Source organism: Phragmites australis, chromosome 9, assembly GCF_958298935.1.
Source record: "Phragmites australis chromosome 9, lpPhrAust1.1, whole genome shotgun sequence".
Classification (NCBI taxonomy): domain Eukaryota; kingdom Viridiplantae; phylum Streptophyta; class Magnoliopsida; order Poales; family Poaceae; genus Phragmites; species Phragmites australis.
In genome coordinates this window covers 33,562,219-33,588,443 of record NC_084929.1, presented here as the reverse complement: position 1 = coordinate 33,588,443, position 26,225 = coordinate 33,562,219, and the positions used below count along the sequence as shown (strand labels likewise).

Below are 26,225 nucleotides of genomic sequence, written 5' to 3'. Positions count from 1 at the left end.
GATCGTTTGAATTGGATAAGTCCTAGGATTTTTATTAACATCGAAAGGTCCGGTGCAGAAGAGTAGTGCACGCCGGAGCATTCTAAAACTGAAGTTCAAGGAAGACACACGTTGAATGGTCTGGCGCATAGTGTTGTGCACGTCAGAGCATTTGTTACAGAGAGGATGACAACTGTCGAAGACCGAAGAACTACACGTCAGATGACCCAGCGACTATGGCTATGCACGCTGGAGGCTTCGCCAAAGCAATTATTGCAAAAGAGATGTCAAAGGCTGATTGGTGTGGTTGATCATGCCGGATGGTCAGGCGACGAAGCAAAGCAATACCGAAGTATTTTGCACAGAGGTTGACACGGTTTGGCTCAAATGTACATGCTGAATGATTCGGCGATAGAGCTGGTAAATACACCAGAACATTTGATATTTATATTGGTTTTGAGTGAGGTTTCAACGGCTAGTTCTTAGAAGGTGTACATGTCAAATGTTCTGATGAGTGTGATCTGTTTACTCACTTCTCACGCACATATGTGTACGTAGTCTAACCACACGCTAAAAACATATTGGAGGACCCTAAAGCCTCAATATATGAACATGCACATCCTATTTAACAATCACACGTGTAAATACTCTATGTTACATCTAGAACCCATCTCGAAAATAATTGGAGGATAAATCCGTGATAAGATTCCAAATTCCATCCCCATAATCAAATCCGAGTGGCAACGCTTGCACCCAAGCTGTTGACCAAGCAAACTACTGCTGGTTCTCTACCGATAGCCGGTCCCGAGGGACCCAAACTTTCTGCATCTGACGCGGCCAGGTGGAGTCCCATTGGCTGGAGGGTATGGAGCCCGGCTCCCTGTAACGATGCGATCTCGAGAAACAAATTTTATAGGATCATGTCTTACAAAAGACTCTCTCTTCTTTTCAACCCACCTATTAGATCACAAGATAGATGATATAAATAAGGTCTTAACGAGAATTTTTTCACGATCTGAGACTTCGGCACTAGAGGGCGAAAATAATAGCAAGGGGTAATCTGGTGGGGGCACCCACAATGGTTTACCCAAAGAGGGTCGTGGTCCCCAGCTATTATTTGGCTTGTTACGTTACACGGCAACATATCACCCATCCCGAAAGCTCGAGTGATCAAGCATCCAAAGATATCTTGAATATTCTCATGGAAACTTGTGTTAAAAAATGACTCGTGTTTTCTTTTGTTTATTGGATGCTATAATTCATATTCTAGAAAAGATGTGCGGTGCATCATATTTAAATAACCATTGTGTGTTACATGACTTAATCTCTTTGTTCACCGATAGGTGAGAAGCAAATTTGCAATAAGGTACAAATACCACAATGGACATAAAAATATATGGGTGTTGCCATCTTGTACTTTTTTAATAAATAAACTCACTCGGATGTAAACACATCAAACGAGAAAATAACAAATGAACACGTAATTTATGTGCAGTTTGGGCCACAACTATGCTATATACCCTAAGCACTAGGGTTGTGTTGCAAAACAGAGTATATTTCAAAATCTTTCCGCAACAAGAATATTTCTACTATCAGGAGTTCATAGCACCTCACAATCAGAAAAAAAGTGGGAAAACATTTCCTTAAAAAAGATGGCAAAACACCTAATCTCCCAAGTGTTAGGTTTCTTGCTAGAATCAAACATGCAGCTATATTATATTGATGATCCAGATCACGGTGGAGTCAGAGAAAAACAGTAATTTGCGAGAGGCCAAACAGTACTCTACAGACAGTACTGTTTATAAAAGTAATGTAGCATCAAATCTAATAATTCATAGGGGAGTGAATTGGATTTATTCTATGCGGGCCCATCAGTCCACTGGCAAACCGGCACGAACTGCTCACGAATCTCAGGAATCCACGTGCTACCTAGTCGGAGCGTAACAGGTGTACCGGAGTAGCGTGAAGGTAGCAGAAACCAACCAACCTAGGGAGCAAATAATTAATAGTAATATCAAACGCCACGCGGACCCCCTCCTGCGGCACACGGGAAGACCGGCCCGATGCGGCGCGCCCCCGTCCAACCCCCTCCTCCCACCTCGCTTCCCTCTCCCTCCTTCCTTCCCTCCTCTCCTCTCTCCTCTCTTCTTTCCCCTCCCCGCACACGCGAGCGCGCGCGCGCCACAACACCCCACCTCACCGGGGCCTATAGCTATACGCTTCTTCCTCCTACCCCAAAGCCCGCCGCTTCTTGCAGCCGCTCGCGTCTCGTGGGCGCGCTCTTTCTAGCTGTCTTGCGCTGGGGCCGAGGGTTCGTGGTTCGGAAGGTTTTTTTTTTTTTTTTTTAATCTTGAGATGGCGGCGGCACCGGCGATCTGCGCGGAGGACGAGGCGCCGCGCGCGGAGGCGGAATGCGCGGGCGGCGGGATCGAGAAGCCGGATCTTGTCGGCGGCAAGAGGAGCGTGTACCTGATGGACTGCGCGCCGGTCTGGGGCTGCGCCGCGACGTGCGGCCGCAGCGCGGAGATGGAGGACGCGTACGCGGCCGCCCCGCGGTTCGCCGACGTGCCGGTGCGCCTGCTCGCCAGCCGCCGGGACCTCGACGGGCTGGGCCTCGACGCCGACGCGCTCCGGCTGCCCGCACATCTGTTCGGCGTGTTCGACGGCCACGGCGGCGCCGAGGTACGCGGGTTCGGAACCCTCAAAAGGCACTTGATTGGTCGCCGCGCGCAGGCTACCCCATGATTTGACGATTTGTGGCGTCGTGCTGTTGTGTAGGTGGCGAACTATTGCCGGGAAAGGCTCCGTGTCCTCTTGAGCAAGGAGCTGAGGCGGCTCGGCAAGGATCTGGGGGAGATGAGCGAGCTGGACATGAAGGAGCACTGGGACGAGCTGTTCAGTAAATGTTTCCAGAGGGTAGATGACGAGGTGTCAGGACGAGCGAGCAGGCTCATCGATGGCGTTGAGCAGTCCCGACCGGTTGCCCCGGAGAACGTTGGCTCAACGGCGGTTGTCGTAGTCGTCTGCTCCTCTCATGTGGTGGTCGCCAACTGTGGAGATTCACGTGCCGTGCTCTGTCGCAGGAAGGAGCCCGTGCCGTTGTCAATTGATCATAAGGTGAGTTTTTTTTGTTGTTGAAGTCATGATCCATTTGGAGTTGCTGTGACCGACACTTGTTGTTTCAGCCTGACAGGAAGGATGAGCGAGCGAGGATTGAGGTCCAGGGAGGCAAGGTCATCCAATGGAACGGTTACCGGGTGTCCGGTATACTTGCTATGTCACGATCAATCGGTATGCATGTTGATTCCTGTGCTAGATTTAGGTGGAATAGCCTGTTTTCTTTTCAAGCGAGCTGCAAATTATTAGTCGTTGCGGCATAAGAGAATGTTGTGAAACTTGTGCTGCATGATGTAAAGGAACTTAATATGGGTGAAGTAGACCTGTCATGGAAGTTCTAAGATCATTCTAAGATCAAATCCAAACGACTAGTTGGTGTATGTGGTAATCTTAAGATTACGCAACCGAAGTCACAAAGTCCTGCTAGGGTGTTAATTGTAATTTGTGGGATCTGCAGAAGCATCTCAATCAATCAAATGAAGTATTATTCATATTGACCTAGGCAAAATGTCCTCTAGTCATCTTGTTGAAAGACCTTGTATTATGCTAATGATCTGTGGCATGGTGATCTTTTCTAGATGTTATATTTTCATGTGCTAGGCATTTCGTAAAATGAGATATTTCTATGTGCCCTTGTTTCCATTGACCATGTTATATGCTGTTTCATATTAAAAAAAAGAGTGTAAATTGCCCAAAACTACAAGTATTGTGCCATTTGTAACACAAAACTACAAGTATTGTGCCTAGTAACACAAAACTATAAATATTATGTACTAATTTCATATAAAATCCGATTTTAATTAGATTCACAAAAAAAATGGTCTTATGTTTCTTCAAAAATTCCAGAATTTGTTGTACGTGTTTCATAATCCATGTGCAACCTATTTTAATTGGATTCACTCAAAAAACCTGTGTAGAATTTAAACTAAAATTATCTAAAAATGCTACTTTTATAACTCCTAACAATTGTTAGAGCCTCCTAACAATTGTTAGAGCCTCAAATAAAATCCTAGAAATATGGGAAAATTCACTAATATTCTTTTTATATGATGTACTAATTTCTAAAATTATTTTCAGCCCTAGGTATGTGGTGAAAAATTGAGTTGTTTTGTAAGTATATAAATGGAGCATTACAAAGGAACTTATTTTTTCACCATATAACCTAGGACTGGAAATAATTTTAGAAATTATTTCATCATATAATCACCATATAACCTAGGACTGGAAATAGTTTTAGAAATTATTTCATCATATAAGAAGAATATTAGTAAATTTTCTCATATTTTTGGAATTTTATTTGAGGCCTTAACAATTGTTAGAAGTTATAAAAGTAGTTTTTTCTGGAGAATTTAGTTTAAATTCTACACAGGTTTTTTGAGTGAATCCAATTAAAATAGGTTGCACATGGATTATGAAACACATACAAAAAATTTTAGGATTTTTGGAGAAACATAAGACCATTTCTTTGGATGAATCTAATTAAAATCAGGTTTCATGTGAAATTAGTGCATAATACTTGTAGTTTTGTGTTACTAGGCACAATACTTGTAGCTTTGTGTTACTAGGCACAATACTTGTAGCTTTGTGCAATTCACTCTAAAAAAATGATTACTCTATCAGCAATTTGTGTTATAGAACCTGTTTCTATCCGAGATAGGAAATATGTTAGACTTGATATTCTTTCCCAATCATGTTCTGGGATTGGACTGCCTGCATATTGGCACTAATCCTGCCAATGAAGTTGTAAAATGAGCTTAAATGCATTTCTATGATAGAACTGAGCATGCAGATGTGATTAGGAAATGAAAAGAAATTACCTCTCCAAAGTAGACAAGCCATCTTTTATCGACGCTACAAAGGTAGCTTATGATTCATGCAAGTGGCACTTGCAGCTTGGAATGGCTAACAATGGGTCTTGGTTGGACTTGTTCACATTTCTTGCCCTATTCAAAATAAGCTATACTATTGTGTTAAAACACTTGGACAATATTGTTCCTCCAATATCACCTGAATTTTTAGTTGAGCCGTCAACAGTTCAGCTGACTTCTCTGTGCATTGGATAGCACCTGTCCAAACTGTGTGCTCCTCTGCTAACTTGAACCGGAAAACACTGGTGTTGCAGGGGACCGATATTTGAAGCCATTCATCATCCCCAAACCGGAAGTTACAGTTGTTCCTAGGGCCAAAGATGATGACTGCCTCATTATTGCAAGTGATGGGCTGTGGGACGTCGTGTCAAATGAAGATGCATGCAAAGTTGCACGGCGACAGATCCAGCTGTGGCACAAGAACAATGGTATTGCAGCATCATTGCCTGATGGGCGTGATGGATCCACCGATCCTGCTGCACAAGCAGCTGCCGATTATCTTATGAGGCTGGCGCTAAAGAAAAGTAGCGAGGACAACATCACCGTCATTGTGGTCGACTTGAAACCTCGAAAGAAGCTCAAGAACAACTCATAACATGGCCTGGATTCATCTGAGTAGCTGACCATGATCTGTCCAAAAGAGTTCATACTGCTAGTCAGTCTTCGTCATAGATACTTGACCCACCCTTTTTGCGTTGGGCTTCAAGAATTGTTCATGTATATGCTTGATACATTTTCCATGTAGGGGGTTATGATGTTTACCCCCATTCTGGATTCGGGTGGTTAAAATGTTGAGTAAGCTTCAGCCTTGAGCCCTGGCATTTAGTGTCCCATGCAATGTTGTATAATAGACGAACTTGTAAAGAGCCAAGCGGCTGAGACGGCCACCAAAATTAACATATTGTTGGTACCTTAATGATTCAAAGCTTACTCAACTGGCTGCATCCAATGAAATTTTGTATTGCGAGTCCCGTGTGTTGGCATCCAAATAAATCAACGGAGAGTGGAGAATCGAGGAAATGAAGTGGCAGGGTCGGACGAACGGAGGTAACAAGTAAATTTACTGCTTAATAAATCTAACAAATCGGATACGGAATGAGAATCACATGTAATATACAATCTAGTGAGGAAGGCACTACTGGTTTATCCACTGCCGATGAAGGCTCCGTGAAGCGAGAGTTACTCATTCTCTCTACTGCAGTAGAAACGCAAAGCTTCGATTCTCGTGGATAAAAGGCAGAAGGTCATTATCTACCGTGTCCTCGATGGTTGGCAACGACTTCGCAATATCTTCAAGCGAAAAAGGTATGCTGCGAAGAGGAATCAACCATTACAAGTATAGCCAATCAAATAGAAGTTGACAGCATGACGATTGGAGACTACATTTTTTTTGCTAGTGAACAGACCTGGAATCATCATCCAGTAGGACCGAAAAGCTGGAGACGCTATTTGATTCATCATGCAACGTAGCTCTCATGCTTGATATGAACTATAAATAGTAAGGGAATAAAACAGAAGTCACTAACATTTCAAATGGAATAGCAAACCAAACGATGTAGGATTAAACGGACTAAGCCTGATAATCTTGCCTCGGCTGAAGTGATGTTTGTGCCATTCAAATCGTCCCAATACATGCCAACTATCCGCTCTAGCTGCTGCAAGCTGAGAGCCTGAACAAATAGAGAAATGATTCCGAAATACAGAGTTAAGGAAAATACTACAAGTTTTTTTTTAAAATTTTATCAAAGCCAATAACACTTACCGGGCAAACATCATTGCGTATCTCTTCCCATGTCCTTATTGACTTTAGAGAAATTACCTGATGAATGAAAAGGGAAAATATTTGAGAAAAATAAGGTTCATACAATTCTGCTCGTGTACAAGAGTCAGAAAGGTTTGTTTCTTCTCAAGGGGAAAATGATACAAACCAGGAAATCAACAGCTTGTCTTATATGCCTCAGTGCTGTCCATGCCGAATCTGCAAACTGGATCAATAGAAATCATAAGCTGACAGCAACAACAACAACAACAACAACAACAACAAAGCCTTTCAGTCCCAAACAAGTTGGGGTAGGCTAGAGATGAAACCCATAAGATCTTGCAAGTCTAGTCATGGCTCTGGCACGTGGATAGCTAACTTCCACGCACCTCTGTCCATGGCTAGTTCTTTGGTGATATTCCAGTCTTTCAGATCCCTCTTTACAGACTCCTCCCATGTCAAGTTTGGTCTACCTCGACCTCTCTTGACATTATCCGCACGCTTTATTCTTCCGCTATGTACAGGCGCTTCTGAGGGCCTGCGTTGTATATGCCCAAACCATCTCAAACGATGTTGGACAAGCTTCTCTTCAATTGGTGCTACACCAACTCTATCACGTATGTCCTCATTCCGAACCCGATCCTTTCTTGTGTGGCCACACATCCATCTCAGCATGCGCATCTCCGCTACACTCAACCGTTGGACATGTTGCCTTTTAGTTGGCCAACATTCTGCGCCATACAACATCGCAGGTCTAATTGCCGTCCTATAGAACCTGCCTTTTAGCTTCTGTGGTACTCTCTTGTCGCAGAGGACGCCGGAAGCTTGGCGCCACTTCATCCACCCGACTTTGATTCGATGGCTCACATCTTCATCGATTTCACCATCCTTCTGCAGCATCGACCCCAAATATCGAAAGGTATCCTTCTGAGGTATCACCTGCCCGTCAAGGCAAACCTCATCTTCCTCGTGCCTAGTAGTACTAAAATCGCACCTCATGTACTCAGTTTTAGTTCTACTAAGCCTAAAACCCTTCGACTCCAAGGTCTGTCTCCACAGCTCCAACTTTCCATTTACCCCCGTCCGACTATCGTCGACTAGCACCACATCATCTGCAAAGAGCATACACCATGGGATATCACCTTGTATATCCCTTGTGACCTCATCCATCACCAAAGCAAAAAGATCAGGGCTCAAAGCTGACCCTTGGTGCAGTCCTATTCTAATTGGAAAATCATCGGTGTCACCATCGCTTGTCCGAACACTTGTCACAACATTATCGTACATATCCTTGATAAGGGTAATATACTTTGTTGGGGCTTTGTGCTTCTCCAAGGCCCACCACATAACATTTCGCGGTATCTTATCGTAGGCCTTCTCTAAGTCAATGAACACCATATGCAAGTCCTTCTTTTGCTCCCTGTATCTCTCCATAAGTTGTCGTACCAAGAAGATAGCTTCCATGGTCGACCTCCCAGGCATGAAACCAAACTGATTTTTGGTCACGCTTGTCATCCTTCGTAAGCGGTGTTCAATGACTCTCTCCCATAGCTTCATCGTATGGCTCATCAGCTTAATCCCACGGTAATTAGTACAACTTTGAATATCCCCCTTATTCTTGAAGATTGGTACTAATATACTCCGCCTCCATTCTTCGGGCATCTTGTTTGCCCAAAAAATAAGGTTGAAAAGCTTAGTTAGCCATACAATTGCTATGTCTCCAAGGCATCTCCACACCTCAATAGGGATACCATCAGGGCCCATTGCCTTGCCTCCTTTCATCCTTTTTAAAGCCTCCTTGACCTCAAACTCTTGAATCCTTCGTACAAAACGCCTGTTGGCATCATCAAAGGAGTCGTCCAGCTCAATGGAAGAGCTCTCACCTCCTCCATTGAACAGCTGGTCGAAGTACTCTCGCCATCTATTCTTAATCTCATCTTCCTTCACCAGAAGTCGATCTGTCCCATCCTTGATGCATTTGACTTGGTTGACATCCCTCGTCTTCCTCTCACGGATCTTGGCCATCTTATAGATGTCCCTTTCCCCTTCCTTCGTGTTTAACCGCTGGTAGAGGTCCTCATACGCCCGACCTCTTGCTTCACTCACTGCTCGCTTTGCGGTCTTCTTCGCCACCTTGTACTTCTCTACGTTGTCAACACTCCTGTCCAAGTGTAGGCGTTTGAAACATTCTTTCTTCTCCTTGATAGCCTTCTGGACATCCTCGTTCCACCACCAGGTATCTTTCGCTTCGCTTCTACTTCCCCTCGTCACCCCAAACTCCTCGGAAGCCACCTTCCGAATGCAAGTCGCCATCTTTATCCACATATTGTTTGCATCACCTCCTTCCTCCCAAGAGCCCTCCTTAATTACCCTCTCCTTGAAAGCTTGAGCCGCTTCCCCCCTGAGCTTCCACCACTTCGTTCTAGCGACTTTAGCGCGCTTATCCCGCTGGACACGTATCCGAAAGCGGAAGTCAGCCACCAAAAGCTTATGTTGAGGGACAACACTCTCTCCAGGTATCACCTTACAATCTAGGCAAGCACGCCTGTCTTCTCTTCTCGAGAGGACAAAATCGATCTGGCTAGAGTGTTGGCCACTACTAAAGGTCACTAGATGGGATTCCCTTTTTTTAAAGAGGGTGTTAGCTACGATCATGTCGTAGGCTAGAGCAAAGCTTAAGACATCCTCTCCTTCTTGATTCCTGCTTCCATACCCAAAGCCCCCATGCACCCCCTCGAAACCTGTGTTAGATGTACCCACGTGGCCATTGAGGTCTCCTCCTATGAAGAGCTTCTCGCCAATAGGTACACTCCTAACCATGTCCTCCAGGCCTTCCCAGAACTCTCTCTTGGTGCTCTCATTGTGGCCTACTTGAGGGGCATACGCGCTGATAACATTGAGAACTAAGTCCCCAACGACCAGCTTGACCAGGATAATCCGGTCCCCTTGCCTCTTGACGTATACCACTCCATACTTGAGGCTCTTGTCGATCAAGATGCCTACTCCATTTTTATTTGTAGTTGTCCCCGTGTACCACAGCTTGAAGCCGGTATCCTCCACCTCCTTCGCCTTCTGTCCTTTCCATTTGGTTTCTTGGACGCATAGGATATTAACCCGTCTCCTCACCGCTGTATCAACTAACTCCCGTAGCTTACCAGTCAGGGACCCTACGTTCCAGCTACCTAAGCGGATCCTACTTGGCTCGGCTAGCTTCCTTACCCTTCGCACTCGTCGAGTCAAATGCGAAGACCCTTGCTCATTTTTCACTACACCCGGGCGCCGATGTAGCGCGCCACTAAGGATGCGACGACCCGATCCTTGCCCACTTATCACCGTATCCAGATCAAGATACGGCGCGCCACTAAGGGGGTGACGGCCCAGCCCTTGCTCATTTAACACCACATCCGGGTTCCAATGTAGCGCGTCGCTAAGAGGGTTACGCCCCAACGATTTTCTTTCAGGTTTCATCTCCATAAGAGTGGCTGAGTTTTATGTTGGCTCGCCAAGCCTAACACAACCCTCCTCCTTTACCCGGGCTTGGGACCGGCTATGTCGAGACAACATAGGCGGAGTTAAATCATAAGCTGACAGCATTTAAAAAAATTCCTTAAAAAAACAGCATTATAAATGAGCAAATTAAAAAAAAAAGACAAAGGTTTTATGGTCATAGTTGCCCAGAAAAAAACTGGGTTATGACAATCCTAGATATATGGCCCTAATATTTTGTGGAAACCCACATTAACGAAATCCAACCCGAGGCTGACAAATTGAGCCCACCCACCGCTCCACATTTCCTATGCCAAGGTGGAGGGGCAAGGACAACATGGCACTGCAAATGGGCCCATCTTGTCAGCTTGGGTGGGAGTTCTTAAAGATGGGGTTTTGTTAAATATTAGGGCCATAGAACCTGTGGTCTTCTGTAGTTTACTACTGAAAATCTATCCTGATACAACAGAATAACAGATAAGTGAACAACCTCTCGAGTGACATCATCGCACCAATGTTTTAGTTGAGTTAGTCCAGCTCTGATGTATTGCCCGTTGCTAAAGGAACAGCACTCACGCCGCAAGAGAAGCCTGTTTCAAATAAGGAAGAGGACGACCCGGGAATAGAAGTGAACAACAGCTCATAATTCCAACAATAAAATATGATAGGCGGCAAAAAAAAATAAAATGCTTACCTGTTAAATAATTGAACGTTGACCATAGAAAATATTTGGGTAAGCAACTTGTGGACTAAAATTGATGGAACCTGCAAAATAAACAGAGTAGGGCAGTGTTTTCGTAACGCTGCAAATGGATACTTGATTGATGCTTGTGTTCACTCAGCACGCACATGATTGGCTCTGAGAAGATGCAAATAGTTGTTGAGGATTTTCACGATGCTCAGCCAATGCATGAGTTGGTCCTGTTGCCCCAAGCCACTAGCAGGAGACAGCGAGGCCTTTGCTTGATTCGAGTTAGAAGTTCTTGGATCCTGAAGATTTAGAATTTTCACAGATCTTTCAATAGGCAAAGTTTTCACAGTGGATGATTATTTTCCTTAAGAGAGGCAGTACCTGTACGCATATCTCAAGTAATGGGTTTAGCTCCTTCTTCAATTTTTCACTTATCATTCCATACACCTTTTCAATCAGATCCACAAGCTGCTGCTTGAAGAGCAAAGCCGGATATTTTGCTTCGATTTGGTGCAACCCACTAGCTCCATCCACTGATTGAACACTGAAATAAGTAAGTCCACTATTTGAAGTTTGATTGGCTTGAAAAATCCTCTCGCAGGAAAATCTCCGTCTATGTTGGGCTGAGATCGTCGCCCCGGTGATTTTAAATGAGCGTTGCAGGAGAACTGACAACGTGGACAGGTTGGATAACCAATAGACCAAACTTCTCGTATCATGTTGAGCCTTGAAGTGAGAACGTCAGTTAATATTACAGGTACTAGAAAATTGGATGCGTCTCATATAGAGTTACAAGGTGCAGATTATGAGCTACTGGAGTACCACTACGGCATAAGAAGCTTAAAGAAACTCAAGAGAGGTGCTACAGACCTCGGTCGCTGAGTTTATAGCTTGTATAATATTGTCAAAGACACCAGTCTTTGTTTCTTCAAAAGATCTCCAATGAAGAAGACAGTAGTATATAAGAGGAGCAGCAATTGTTTTGCTGCCAGAGAATCCAAGATACCGGGTAATGTACTTAAGCAATAACTGCTGATCATTCTGGGGTTGCTGGTGCTGAGAAAGGTACCAAAAATATACAAAGCTACCGTTTAATACTCACGGTTTAGGATAAACTTAGAAAGCACAAAATAGCAAACACACACCTGATATACTTCATTAAGTAACCTTTGCATTGTGTCCCCATTTTCATAATCCTTTTGGTTCATCAAATCAGGCGAACTAGCCTGCAATATTTTAAAAAAAAAGTTACGACAGCTCAATTAATCACCCGGCTGTCATGCCTGTCGCAGAACCGCTGTATATAAAAAATATGTGTACCATTGAGGACCTTGCTTCTGTTGGACCAATTGATGACTTCATTTCAGCATATGCTACGTTGCCATTTAAAATATGACCATTTTCTTGACTTCTCTGTTGAAATGCATCTATCAGTTCAGATTAGAATATCATCAGTCATTCAAATTGAGCTCTACTGAATATATATTACATGGATCATATTCATACTGATTTTGGAGCATGCAGCTTGAGACTTGGCTGTAGATGGAGTAGCAATTGCTTGTTGACGAAGCACTTGATTTTCGGCCTCTAAGTTGGCAGCTTTTCCTTCTAACCTGTGTTCGTGGAAGGATAGAAAGCAATCAAAAGATGACACAGAAGCGCAAGATGTGGCCAAATGAATTACCAAAAACAGAAAGTTATTTTGTATGAATAAGATACCTTTCTAAGTTCTCATGAAGCTGAGTAACAATTTTTCCAGAATCTTCAATTTTCTTGACCAAGTCATCATTTCTTTTTAAAAGGTCTTCATTTCTCCTTATTAGATCTTCATTTCTTCCATGGGCTTCAGTGTGTTCCTTTTTGACACCATCACTTCCTTGTTTCTCCATTACAAAGGAAGACAATCTTGATATGGCATCTACTTGAAGCCTAATTAGTAAAGACATTAGTCTTCAAAAGGATGATAGAATGATCGGTAATTACAGTACTATAGTCGGTGCACTATAATTGGAGAAAAGTAAATAAAAAATTATGATACCAACTTTTGCACAGTATCTTGAAGCTGGTGAGCCCTGTATTCACTATCCCTAACTTTCTTATATAACGCATCATTTCTCTCCTGAGCTTCAACAAGAGACCTCCTGATTGTTTCATTTTCTTGTCTTCCAGCTTCCAAAGAAGCAGATTGTGCTGATAAATTCTCCTGAAGCCTGTTTGGGGCAAAAACAACTGTTGTAACTTCATATTTTTTACAACAAATAATGGACAACAGCAAGAAATAATAGGGTTAAGAATAATAGGGTTAAGAAATAATAGGGTTAAGAATAAAGGCTAGAACAGACTTTCAATTGCCTTTCTTCATGGAAGTCTTCACTATTGCAGCTTGGCACATCTGGAAACAGCGAAAGCTTAATATTCCAGAACATTAGTCCTACTTTACAAGAATGGAGAAAAGCTTTGGTGGATGAAGTTAACCTTCAGCTACACAGGGTCAACCACAACTTCAGATCCCCAATTTCATTATACCTTAACATGATTAACTAGCCTATGTATCTTTTCTTATTTTGGCTGCCTGTTGCACGCCTTTTCCCCTACCTGTTACCTGTACAGTTCCCTTGTTCGCCCCACTTTTTTTAATATAATAAAATGTGCAGTAAGGACCTCCCCTAATGTATTTCCCCCTTAAAAAAAAAGCGAAAAATACACAAAACCTAGGTTGTCACATAGCCCTAAATTGATGAAAAGTTTCAATTTATCTCAGATGCTCACAAATGCACTTCTATTTACTTTCTGTTGTAACTATTCCTTCAACTTCGATAGGCTTGCGGCACCAAAGACATTTTGCATGCACATGGCACATGGCAACTTGTCTCTTTGCATATATATCTTTTTAGAACAACAATTTTGTATCGAAATATTTGATCCGTTCAAGTGTTACGTAATAGCTATTGTGATATAAGAGTTGTATCGTGAGTCGTGATATTATAATTTTTTTCTCAAACACACAGGAGAGCTGCGAGTCATTATATTAAGAAAAAGAGCCGTCCGATTACATAGCCGCACCAACGGCCGGGTTAGTTGTCATACCATTACCAGATCCACGTGCCATTATAATTGTCATACCATTTCCAGTATAACGTGACAAATAGGTGCTATATTAGCAGCATGTATACATTGTATGGAGCCACGTGCCTCCGAACACCGATATTTTAAAATGGGAAGAAATTCCAAAAAATTAATGGATTTGGTAAGGATTAAACAATTTACGGCTAATTCAAAGGTTTTAGTAAACTGGGGGTTCTTTTGAAACATGTAGGAAACCACCTGGGTTTCTGCTTTTGAAGTTCATTTCAGAACAAGATCACATGCTGAAAAGGGAGAACTATAAGCGCGTACTTGTAATATAATATCAATAAAGCTTTATTGAAGGTACATACGAATTTATAGTGTTTTGAAGATGCTCGATTTTTTTGTTGGCTTCTTCAGTTTTCATCAGCCACTCTACCTTTTTGTATTCACTCTCAGTAAGTGCTTTCTTCAGAGCATCCTTCTCACGTCTCTCAGAGAGCAGCAAAGTGTCTGTAGCTGTATTATCACCAAGCCTGAATTGATCAACAAAAGTTATGTCAGGTACTAGCATCTAAGTTTATGCAAACACACTCGCACGCAGTGCCAAAGCCAAACACAGCTTAACAAAACAACAGATAGATATAACACCTTTGTACAGTCCCTTGAATAAGACCAATTTTTTTGTCAACATCCTCAAATTTCTTTAGTAACTGCAGATTTCTTTCTTGACTTTCTGTTTGTGCCTTCATGGTTGCATTGTTTTGTTCTCGTTCTCTCAACAGTAAAGCCTCCGTAGCAGATGTGTTTTCCTGAAGCCTGTATTCAGGGTAGAAATATGGAGTTGATACAACAATTAAGACAGATAAGATAGATCTTCTGATAAGAGAACTTCATATTCCTCGAGGTTGCTAGGCAGAGCATAAGATGAGCAATCTACACGATAGAATGATAACAGCGAACTGAGCATTAGCTTAGTTGGTTAGTGCCTCTGCGGCTTGAACTCGGAGCACACCGGTTTGTGTGTACCTCCCTGAAAAACTAGTTTTAGCGAGTTTCCTAACTAGGTAGGGTTCAATACTCCCCTACCTTAAATTTAAAAAATGTCTGGAGAAAGTCGCTCCTCGTGGTCGAGAAAAATAAAATAGAATGATAACAGACTGCCAAAGAACGATTATGGACCTCTCAACAGTTAGCCGAAGCTGAAGAGTACTGTTATTACAATCCTGAATTTTCTTGATTAATTCTCCATTTCTCCACTGAGTTTCAGCTAGAATTTTCTTGGTCGTCTCATGTGCTTGTTTCTCTGATAGTAATGTACTGTCTCTGGCAGTAGCATCTGCTTCAAACCTGTGATAATCAAAATGGAAGGTCACTATTACAGTGCAATGATAATATTGAGAAAAAAGTTGGGACATGTATCCTCTGAAGAGAAGCATCAGACCTCTTGATGATATCTTCCAGTTGTTTTCTGGTTTCTTGGGAATGTTGCGACTCATGTACTAATTCAGTGATCTTTTTCTGGGCATTGGTTAGTTCTTCTTTTGTTGCTTTGTTTTCTTGCCTTTCTACTGCCAACAAAGAGTCTTTCTCTGCCGTACATTCATCTAGTCTATGTGCAAAGAGAAATATCATGATTGGAGTAACAAAAAATGGAAAGGTGTGATGAAACGGGGAAAAAAGAGAGAAATTGCTTGTATCTTCCCCCAGTTTGTACGGCAGTCAATAGCTAAAAAAAGGGAAGAAAGCAAAAGCTGCTGGTACTTAGGTTCTGAAATCGTATAAAAAACAGAACCAACCAGGTTCTAGTTTTCACTTTTCACAACTCCCTCCCTCCCATCCAACCCCGAGAGATTTCAATTATAACACTGAAATTCACGTGTCTTTCAGGATTTGACACCCTCGACCACATGCAGTGACTTAGAGTGGCCTCACATGTCATTATGATAGCCGAAAGGCACGCGAATTTCAATGTTATATTCTAAAATATCTCTCCACCCCCCCCCCCCCGGCCAGTCCAGCACCAATAGAAATGAGGTCACAAATGCTTGTAAACAAATGAAATCTAACCTGTTCACTGAATCCTCAAAACTTGTCATTAAGTCTTGGTTCCTCCCTTGAGCTTCAGCTAGCGCTTTTGTCGTGCAATCGAGATTTTGCTTTGTCTTAAGCAGCAAAGATTCCCTTGCTGTTGCATGTTTCTCAAGTCTAAATTCATTGAGGAAAAGGAAATACGTGTTAGCTAATAAAGTTGAAAAGACAGGAGTGGCTATCTTAAGTTGCAGGTAGTGCATTATGCCTGAGTAAAGAAAGCTCAACTCAGCTGCGAATTGTGTTAAACTACAAAGTACAGTAAGACAAGAACCTATGAACGTTCTCCATCAGCTTGTTTATACTTTCCTCAGCATCATCAACTTTTCTAAGCAATTCCCTATTTCTTTCCTGAGCTTTGGAAAGTGCTTGCTTGGTTTGATCATGGTCTTGCCTTTCTGCTACATATAAGGCATCCCTTGTGGTTGCATTTTCTTCAAACCTGTATTCAGTGAGCGAAAATTTTAACAGTGCCAGCTTGTCATATTGAGGACAGGAGGAACGAAAAAAAAAGGGCGGAGGTTGCATTGCTTAAGACATGCCAAAAGGTACACAGTAGCACCCGAACCAAGCTATGATCAATCACCTTGTTTTTTTTCTCAAAACAATGATGCCCTGCAATTCAGGATCTCAACTGTTTCCTCTATACAGTACACATCATTGCCATGACTCTCTTTTCCATCTATATATACAGTCTTATAACAATTTTTAAGCCTTTATTGCAAAGAGGTAGTGGTGATGAACCTATAAATATCCCTTCACGGTTTCACGTGATTACAATTTGTATTGAGATTCTTAGTACCTTGCTCACAAATGTTTATTAATTTTCTTGTTGCACCATTTTGTTGCTATTAAGTTCAGAAAGAAAGAGAAGAGTGTCGTGCCTTTGTGTGTGTGTGTGGGGGGGGGGGGGACGACCAGTAGTATTAACATGAAAAGTAGAGCTTGGATGCATGTAATTTACATAAATGATTAACTAGAACATCAACTTGTATTCCTTTCAAACAAAAAGACCCATACCATCATCAATTGTTGAAGTATGATAACATTGAGTAATTAGTGTAGCATGAGAAATCAACCTCTTCAAAGAATCTTGAAGCAGATCATTTGTCCTATTGGCGTCTGCAAATTTCTTCTGCAGTACTTCAATGCCCTGTTGTGTTTCAGCTAATTGTGACATGACTGCAGTACTTCGTTGTTTTTCACCTAACAATGAAGTTTCCAATGTTGCTGCAGTTTCTTCAAGTCTATGTTAATTGAAAAGAATAATCAGCCTTGTTGTTTTAAGATTATGATACTATAAAAGATAGTGAAGGTCAACCATGAAGTGAAATCAAGTACAGGAAAAGGAAATTTTAGGCATCATACAATATACCTTAGGATGTTGTCTTGGAAGTTGGCAATGTCATTTTCAGCTACTTCAATTTTATTGAGCAATTCCTCAATTTTTCCATGAGCTTCAGTGATTGATTTCTTGGTTGCTTCACTTTCTTGTCTTTCAGTAAGCAAAGTAGCATCTCTCGCAATCAAGCTTTCTTGCAGCCTGTGTTCATGAAGAAGAAAAAGATCACAAACTGTAAGTCAACTAAACGTCTAAATGATCCTACAGTTTTTATGTGGTTGCCAAGAATCGCACATATATAAGTACTGATTTTTTTTTAAAATATTATACGAGTGTAGGACAAAGCTTATATTTCTTAGAAAACAAAAATGACCTTTGCACAGAAGTTTGAAGCTCTGTGGATTTTCCATTGGCATCTGCAACTTGTCTCATTAATTCTTCAACTCGCTGTTGTGCTTCACCCAGTTCCCTTCTAATTACCTTATTTTTTTGCTTTTCTATCACCAATGAAGACTCCAATTCTGTCTCACTCTCTTCAAATCTGTATTCAACAGAAAGGAAGAAAGTTGTTTCCAAACAATAGGGAAGGATGAGTGGATTTACTTGATTATGGTGAAGTCTATGGTACAAAGAAACAAACTAGTACTGAGCAACAATAGCTGCCTGCTATATAATTAAGCTGCACCAGTTCTTAGGACAATGAAGTCCCTTCGAACAGTTTGCTGAAGCAAATAAATCTGTTTTCCAGAGTAAAAAAAAAACTCGACCGACCTAGGAGGAACTAGGTGACATTATAAATAAGAAGAAATAGACATCCAAATTTGCGTCGAAGAGGACTCGAACCTAGATGGTCTAGACATACATCCACACCCTCAACCAACAGATATTGCTACTAACCGAACCTGTTTTCCAGAGTATTCGATATCCTCGCTAATACTTCAATAAAGGCCGGGCCTTTGTTTAAAGGCATATTTTTTATATAAAAAATACAAATGCTCATGGATAGTGCTGTTGAAATAAAAAGGTTTGAAATTTTGTGATCCTATTCTGAAAGTAATACTACTTTTTGGTATTGGCTCCTCAAAGAATGTGATATTTCAGCCAGCTTTTGTGAACCAAAGAAACCTGCCACACAGCCTCCTAGGGTCTAAAGTCACTAAGTAACTAACCTCTTAACAGTACCTCTAAGTTGCTCCATGTTTTCATCCGCAACCACAATTTTCTTATTCAGGCCATCATTTTCTTCCCGAGCAACAACAAGTGCACTCTTAGTTGCAGTGTTTTCTTCTCGTTCCCTTAGTACCAATATCTGTCAAAGTCGTACCACATCTATATAAGTTACTTCTAACATTAGCCTCTAATCAAATATGGGAACCAAACTGTTCTTGATTTTATTAATATAGTGATGCAATACTTAAATCCTTACAAATTTCTACACATTTTGGATAGTTCGTAAGTTGATTTAGGAAAAAGTACCTTCAACTCCTCAACTTCATTAGTCAATAAAGTGGTATTTCCTCTTTCTTCAGCTAAAGCTTCTTCAACTGCCTTTTTGGCTAATTCCATCTCCTGCATCTCTGTGGCTTCTTCCACCCGCTGCTCCATCTCACGAAGAGCAGCCTGTAGCTTGGAAATTTCTCCTGCTGTGTTCTTCTCTAGATCAGCCTGAAAAGTGATATCGTGTGAACATAAAATCACCAATTAACTCAACCACATGATTTTAATTCAAGAGCAGCATTTACCCTAAGTTTCTTTTCCAAACCCAAACGGGTAGTCAGCTCTTCCACATGCTCCTCAAGTTTCTCCTTCTCCATCTTCAGGGCTTCTGTGTCTCTTGCAGCCTACAAAATTATGCAGCAGATAAAAGGATGTGCAAGTAAAATACAGAATCAACATAAAGTAAAAAAATGACCCGGTTGCTTTAGTACCATTTTGAGTTTTCTGAGTTCTCCTCTAGCGATCCACCTTCTCCACACACACTGATAAATTAACACTGATCTCTTCATTTTAAGATAGTTCGAATAATCTCTATGACAACGCCACTGAGCCTGCAGGCAACCATTATTAGAGTGACGGTTCAGAGATGAACAATAAAAAAAAACAACCTAGGAGCAATTAGGTGGCATTGCATATAAGAAAAAATAGGCACTCAAATTCAAGTTGAAGAGGACTCAAACCTAGGTGGTGGGGGTGTACACCCACACCTCTCACCAACTGAACTAGGTTCAGTTCCTCAGAGATGAACAATTAACATATGAATCTGTAACTTGTAAGTTGTAACCAGCCTTCCCGTTAGATAAAAGAAGAGAACAGAACAGAACTGTAATATACCTGGATATGGATAGAAGCTTTCTTTTGTTTTCTGATAATGTATTCATTATAAGCACCGAAAGCCCTTAATCCTGCCTGCAACGTAATGGCTGAACAGCGTAGCTCAGAATAAGACTTCGAAGCAAAATAGCAGTGATAACTTTTCTGTATCTGCAGTGCTGCAGCCTGTTTTCTCAGGAAAACACGTAACTTACAAGCCAATATTACTGCAATAGAGAATGTAACTCTCAGTATATGGTTCCGCCAATGCAATGAGCATTGTTTCGTAGTGGCACCATACCTCTAACAAAAGATTGCAAAGATATAGATGTGTTGCGTAGTACAAGGAATCTCTCACGAGAAACATGAGTCCGAAATCTACTCTGAACGGCTCTAGCTGCTTCATTCCGCACTTCAGTTCTTCTAGCTTCCAGTTCAGCCATCTGACCAGCTCTCAGGAACACCTTTGTTCTTCCAATCTGTCACATACATTAATTATTTAAAACACTGCGATAAGGCTCATCATTAAAAAACAACTTCAGCATATTTTGGACATGTTTCAAGAAGACATTCCTGTAAACGAATGCTAGTAAATTGTATAATTTTGTTTACACCTTTTATTGTTTATCACCTCATAGGTTGTAGCTACTCAATGGGAACAAACGTCTCGTGCCTTACTTGACTGTATTTTTTTGGAATATTTAGAAATGAGGATAATGTAGGTATATAGCATACATAAAGGAGGTTAATTATAGCTTGCTACACCTGATAACCATGGAGTCCCATCTTGTCCAAAATCTTTTGGCAGATCACCTTTTCATTGTTTCTATCAGATATCAGAAAAGAGTTATAAATGCAGGCCAGAACCGGCAGAATTAGCAGATCTAGGGTAAAATAATTTGTCCTCAAACTGAATACTCACCTTTCGCTGAAAACTTCAGGAGCAAGAATATGAAACCGACAACGAAAATCATGAAATACTTTTCTTGTAGGATATCCAGCACAACTGATTCTAATAGCTTCAAGAACACCCTGAAATGCCATGATTGGTTAAAGTATACAATGATACTGAGTTTCTCTGGAAACTTTGCGATAAATGATCTGTTGCTTACAGAACATCGAAGTTGCTGCAGAACATTGATGTTTTCAAACGTAGCAGGCTTAAGAAGATTATTGGGCTTAATGCATCTAATGTAATGAGGTTCTGTAGAACTCAACGTCTCCATTAGTTCTTGGAGTTGCCACTGAGAGTTACATGGAAGGATCAGATATAAAATGTCATCAGCTCATGATACCAACAATTTTACATGAACAATAAATGGATGACGGAGCAAACTGATATTTTTTCACTTCACTTTTTTTATCAAGTAATAGGCATTTACTTTCCAGATGTATCACTGCATACTCTGTGCAAACATAGGTACGTATCTGTTCATTGTTTGCAAACCATTTCTTTTCTTTCGCAAAAACTCAAAAGTTTATGATGTGAAGATTATGTATACCTGGAACAAAACCCATAAACAAGATATGGAACAAGAAGCACGGTCGTATTTCTGTTGTAATACTGCTACATTGTACAGAAAGTCTTCTTTCTTGAATATGCAGAAGGAAAATACCCTCGTATTCATACATTTTGATCAAATAACACACCGAAAGAACTATGATTAATACACAAATCTCAAGTATATACCCTAAACCCTAAAGTTGGCGACAAATGGATCTCTGAGAAGTTTAGTTCTTAAAACAGAACCAAAGCCAACTTCAAGTACAAAAATAGGACTTTTATACAAACTCGGTGATTGTAAAAAAAAGGAATTGCGTACATAAGAATTGGATAGAAGAATCATACCTTAAAGCGAGTAGCAATTGAGAACTTTGACGATTTTGTGTTCTCTAGTACTGATGGGAATAACCCTGACACAAAGGAGCATTTGGAAGCATTAAGTAATTCTTGGTGTTCTACAACTACATAATCTCTGTTTTTGTCCAGGAAATGATCAGACTCATAAGTTACCTGGAAAAAAAATCATGAAATTGAAAGGAATATACTCAATAAATTTTACAGACAAAGAAAGTTATGTAGTGAAAAATGCTTACTTCTCCCGCATAATGTTGGATTGTAAATGCAGTGCGAGAAAGCTTTGGTTTGCTAAATCTTTTGTTGTTCCTGAACTTCTCATATAGCTTCTGAGAAAATGATTCGTGTGTGCATTTAGGAAACATACTGGTGCATAAAGGATAGGGGAAAAAAAGAACTATGGTTAGAAGCATCAATTCAGAAATAGAAATAAATAATGCTGTTTATAGTAAGAAAGAAACTATTTACGAGCTTTTACATTTCATGTAATATAAGAAGACTTTAGACTCACCAAGCTTCATCAAGAAGTGCAATAATCCCACCAGGTTTCTGAAAATGAAAAGAGGAGATGAACATTGAACTTCAGAAAAAGAAAAATGATATACAAGCACAATTAGAATACACAAATATGTTAGCCACTAGCACGACCCGCCATGTGCTGTTGCAAAACGACTTGTGTTGCACATCTCTGGTGCTTATGACAGTAAGTTAATAAGTTAGAAATACCCAATAGCTCCAAGTCTCCGAACTATAGTACCGCAGCAAATTGTTCAGAGAAAATATTGCGTAAATGTTAGAGCCCTATTTGGTACTCCCTCCGGTCATAAAAATATGACTTTTTGGACAAGGTTCGATCAAACTTTTAAAACTTTGACTAACAATAACTTTCAAAATATTTAGTTTGGAAACACTAAAATTGTATATACAGATTTGTCTTTAAAAATGCTATCATAATAGGAACTAAGCCTAGCTCAGTTGGTCGAGGGTGTAGATGTACGCCTAGACCACCCAGGTTCGAGTCCTTTTCGACGCGAATTTAGGTGCATATTTCTTCTTATTCATAATGTCACCTAGTTCCTCCTAGGTCGGTCAGAGTTTTTTAAAATGCCATCATAATATCATAAATTTATTGGATTTTATGAACTTATTTTAATATGAAATAGTGGTCAAAACTATGCATAAAAGACCGTGACTTATCTAAAACGTCATGTATCTGTGACCGCCTGACCGGAGGGAGTACTTCACTGACATTTTTTTAAGAACACATAACAGCATTATACTCACGTAATAGCACTATAATCAGTGACATTATACTTCATTGACGTTCGATGAGAGAAAGAGAGGCGCGTACCATCATTATACTCACGAAACAAAAAATAGCCGATCCATAGGTAAACAGTGCTAGTGTCATGTCCAGCCCATTAGGGCCGTTACTGTAGCACCACGTCTACTGTATCACGTGGGTTACTGTATCGCTTGTTAGTGAATAGATCTATTAGTTAGTCTTATAGATAAGGTTTGTTAGTTAGTCTTAGAGATAAGATTTGTTACTCTAGATTGTTAGGTTGGGCTCCTATATGAAGGAGGGCACATCATCCATTATAATCAAGCAAAAGAAGAATTAATCTAAATCTCCTCAATATTCTAAGTCTTCTTAATCTATAGTCTAATCCCTCCCCTAGCAGCCGACGCCGCCCGACTATCTTCCCGACGGATGTTTATCCCCCTAATGATTCTAGGATCATAACAACTAGAGTACTGACTGATGAGTTTCGCTTAAAACTGTTGTCGATGCCTTTGTTGGGAAGGCCTATACTTGCAAGATTGGGACTAGGGTCAGCAGCAACAGCGCCACCACACCCTCCAGATCGCTCACAACCACACAGGCTTAGAGCTAAGAAGCTGTCTCCTAAATTAGATATTTTTTCAGTTGATTTGCTTTGAGTTAAGGATAAGATTAGAAGATAAGATGTAGTTAGCTAGCTAAGATTTTAAGCAATAATTAAACCTCAGTTCCATCTAATTGGCAAGTCAGAGCCTCCTAGTTGGCTGGAACAAGTAGCCGAATTGAGAGGGCGATGACGCCTTTGTCTACCTTGTGCCCTACCCAATTCCACAAGCCATATAAAAAACCCAGCAATTTGTCCTACCAACAATAACAATTACTAGACTGGAAAGATACAAGGCTAAGCAGCTTAAATAATAAAAAAGACCTTCTCAATCAAGTCCAGAACATCTTGGTTGTCAACAAATTCTATGTAACTCCAGTCGATCTGCTCCATGTTATACTCTTCCTGCTCCATTTTAAAGACATTCTGCCAAGACAAATACTAACTATTTTACCAACCAGAAAAGCAAAGAGAAGTCTAATATCATGAACATTGCCAACATTTAAACATTTGTTACATAATTTACCTGATTAAAATGATGTTGGAGTTTTTCGTTGGTGAAATTGATGCATAATTGTTCAAAGCTGTTTCCATAGTATGATAAATACAGGAAGCATCCATAAATGTTATTCATTGTGCATTGAAATAATTTTTGTTAATAATTTACCTATTAGTCTTAAAGCTTTCGAAACCATAGATATCAAGTACTCCAATCAAGCGGTCCGAGGATGCATCTTGTCCTATGGATGCATTTAGCCTGTTTACAAGCCTGCACATGGTACAATCACAACTGATTACAAGGGCGCACTGCGTACATAATTTAGGGATGAAATACACAGTCATATTCACTACCAGTCAAATAGTTGAGAATATATTTGCTTTGCTAAGCCATCCCTGCTAACAATAGCAGAATTAGGATCAACTGTTGTAGTTATAACTCCTTCTGGTGTGTTTATTTTCCTCTTTATCAATGTGTTTTCCAACTTTCCACGATCACACCTGTAATAAAAATGCCATAATGCATCAAAGATTTTAAATGTTAATGTACCCTGTGTGTTAGGATTTGGGTCCATATTGTATTCCTTTTCCTGTTCTATCTCTTTCAAGGTAAATATTGAAAAGAATTTGCCAAAAAATGGAGGAAATATTAGGCATACATCAAGAACTCTGCTGCTGCATTAAGATGGAACCTAGCTTCTTCATCCTTTATTACAGATGAATCTACCTCTCTCCCTTTCACAAAACTGATGTTCCCAAGGTGGAGCACAGCAGCAACTACCCGGAATGTGGCCTCCTGCATTATAAACGCGTTACTTGAAAAAAGTTGTATGCACATCCGCATATTCTACAGTGCGTTCAGAGATGCAGAAGTCAGAAAACCTGCTCCTGCTCAGTTATGCCAACTGTATTCATCGCACTTCGTGTTGCATGATACTCCTCAGCATCACTAATTCCATCAAGTTTAATGCAAGTAGATTGGTTGAGATAGTGAAACGATGATGGGTCAGCCAGCTTGTACCTTATGAGATCCTGCCAGTAGGGTTTGTTCATCAACAAATAAAATGGAGATACAACAAATCAATCATATTGAGCTAGGAAAATTACCTCTGATGGTGCAGCACATAGGAAGTAAAAGCAATGGTAGTTTCTCTCTGGACTATTGATTTGGCAAACACGAGATCTTTCAAGCAAGTATGTTCTAATGGCAGCACCACATATCTTCCCACTCTTGTCAAATTGGATTTCAACAAATTTGCCAAATCGGCTGCATCATGTCGTAAAAAAAGTAAACAGGTGTACAAGGAAATATCTATTGTTACTTCAGAAATGAAGATTTAGGATTATTCCTTGCTATACTAATTATCTTTCAAACAATCGTCTTCCAATACTCAAGTCTGAGTGTAAAAACATCACCTTGAGTTGTTGTTACGAACGGTCTTTGCATTGCCAAAAGCTTCAAGGATTGGATTAGACTGCACACAAAACATAAATAGATAAAACAGATTAACTGGAAGTGAAACTACATATGACATATTACTTTAAAAGCATTCACTGCCTTTTGGACATGAAGAACACTGTTGTTAACAACAAGAAGTAGTGTATGAAAATTATGATTCCTAACTTACTTCTAAAACTTGTTGTTCAACTGTCCTCCCTCCTGTTCTAGACCGTCCACCCAAAAAAGCAAGATATCTCATAAGCATCTTTGTGGTTTCAGTTTTACCAGCACCACTTTCACCACTCACCAAAATGGAGTTGCTCTTTCCCTCATTCATCATTTGCCTGTTTCCTTATTCAAAAGAATGCCACAAAAGGTTCCATCAATATCACTGCCACACGGACTTGTTTTTAAGAAATCATCTGACAATGTTACTGTAGGCACTCACCTGTAAGAAACCTCGGCAATTGCAAATACATGAGGGTCTAGCTCACCAAAATTTGCACCTTTGTACTTCTCCATAGTATAGGGTTCAGCAAGATGGGGAAGCCTTTGGAATGGATTAATTGCAATCAAAATATTGCCAGTATAGGTCTGGAGAACAAAAAAGTAGAATTAGAAAAATAAACTAATTTTGCTTTGATCATATTTCGAGTGACAATACGATTGAGCGAACAAGCACTCACATAAATTATATTTTTTGCATATCGAACAGCGAGATTATTTAGAACACCAGGCTCATGCAAGTATGATAGCCGTGTCATGTCATCAATGCCATCGGATGGCACTTCTGTGTCCTTCGGATGAATCTCTGATATGCTCGCAATAAC

The 26,225-nt window shown here is 40.6% G+C and overlaps 2 protein-coding genes and 1 long non-coding RNA gene across 3 annotated transcripts in view; 2 read left to right on the top strand and 1 right to left on the bottom strand.

The window, feature by feature from the left end:
• The first annotated feature begins 2,004 nt into the window (after positions 1-2,004).
• Positions 2,005-5,935, top strand: LOC133929311 (protein phosphatase 2C 50-like). Its single transcript, XM_062376015.1, has 4 exons — positions 2,005-2,661; positions 2,758-3,096; positions 3,165-3,270; positions 5,219-5,935. Exons 1-4 carry the CDS (start codon positions 2,335-2,337, stop codon positions 5,557-5,559), a joined length of 1,113 nt encoding a protein of 370 aa, XP_062231999.1. The 5' UTR covers positions 2,005-2,334; the 3' UTR covers positions 5,560-5,935.
• Positions 5,936-6,147: 212 nt separating this feature from the next.
• LOC133929310 (myosin-9-like) overlaps positions 6,148-26,225 on the bottom strand; it is a 29,465-nt gene continuing 9,387 nt past the window's right edge. The window contains 47 exon segments of the mRNA XM_062376014.1: positions 6,148-6,274; positions 6,371-6,453; positions 6,554-6,634; positions 6,727-6,783; positions 6,893-6,949; positions 10,700-10,799; positions 10,904-10,974; positions 11,059-11,199; positions 11,282-11,626; positions 11,771-11,956; positions 12,046-12,126; positions 12,221-12,327; positions 12,407-12,513; positions 12,620-12,829; positions 12,943-13,110; positions 14,338-14,502; positions 14,618-14,785; positions 15,149-15,316; positions 15,411-15,578; positions 16,037-16,174; positions 16,332-16,499; positions 17,137-17,304; positions 17,433-17,600; positions 17,773-17,940; positions 18,569-18,708; positions 18,876-19,064; positions 19,142-19,240; positions 19,328-19,447; positions 19,731-19,936; positions 20,011-20,188; positions 20,475-20,535; positions 20,632-20,741; positions 20,822-20,953; positions 21,559-21,723; positions 21,807-21,933; positions 22,079-22,116; positions 23,781-23,882; positions 23,983-24,040; positions 24,124-24,225; positions 24,309-24,455; positions 24,614-24,750; positions 24,837-24,986; positions 25,062-25,221; positions 25,371-25,429; positions 25,583-25,739; positions 25,844-25,989; positions 26,082-26,225. Of these exon segments, the coding sequence (XP_062231998.1) occupies positions 6,148-6,274; positions 6,371-6,453; positions 6,554-6,634; positions 6,727-6,783; positions 6,893-6,949; positions 10,700-10,799; positions 10,904-10,974; positions 11,059-11,199; positions 11,282-11,626; positions 11,771-11,956; positions 12,046-12,126; positions 12,221-12,327; positions 12,407-12,513; positions 12,620-12,829; positions 12,943-13,110; positions 14,338-14,502; positions 14,618-14,785; positions 15,149-15,316; positions 15,411-15,578; positions 16,037-16,174; positions 16,332-16,499; positions 17,137-17,304; positions 17,433-17,600; positions 17,773-17,940; positions 18,569-18,708; positions 18,876-19,064; positions 19,142-19,240; positions 19,328-19,447; positions 19,731-19,936; positions 20,011-20,188; positions 20,475-20,535; positions 20,632-20,741; positions 20,822-20,953; positions 21,559-21,723; positions 21,807-21,933; positions 22,079-22,116; positions 23,781-23,882; positions 23,983-24,040; positions 24,124-24,225; positions 24,309-24,455; positions 24,614-24,750; positions 24,837-24,986; positions 25,062-25,221; positions 25,371-25,429; positions 25,583-25,739; positions 25,844-25,989; positions 26,082-26,225 (6,327 nt within the window).
• On the top strand, positions 11,154-11,785 carry LOC133929312 (uncharacterized). The gene is made up of 3 exons (XR_009911590.1): positions 11,154-11,283; positions 11,360-11,584; positions 11,658-11,785. It is a non-coding gene; the product is annotated as an uncharacterized LOC133929312 (long non-coding RNA).

Excerpts from the sequence above, each read along its gene's own strand:
- LOC133929311 (XM_062376015.1), top strand. The coding sequence starts at position 2,335 with ATGGCGGCGGCACCGGCGATCTGCGCGGAGGACGAGGCGCCGCGCGCG. Across the intron at positions 2,662-2,757 it reads ACGGCCACGGCGGCGCCGAG|GTGGCGAACTATTGCCGGGA; the intron begins GTACGCGGGTTC and ends GCTGTTGTGTAG. Across the intron at positions 3,271-5,218 it reads TGCTATGTCACGATCAATCG|GGGACCGATATTTGAAGCCA; the intron begins GTATGCATGTTG and ends CTGGTGTTGCAG.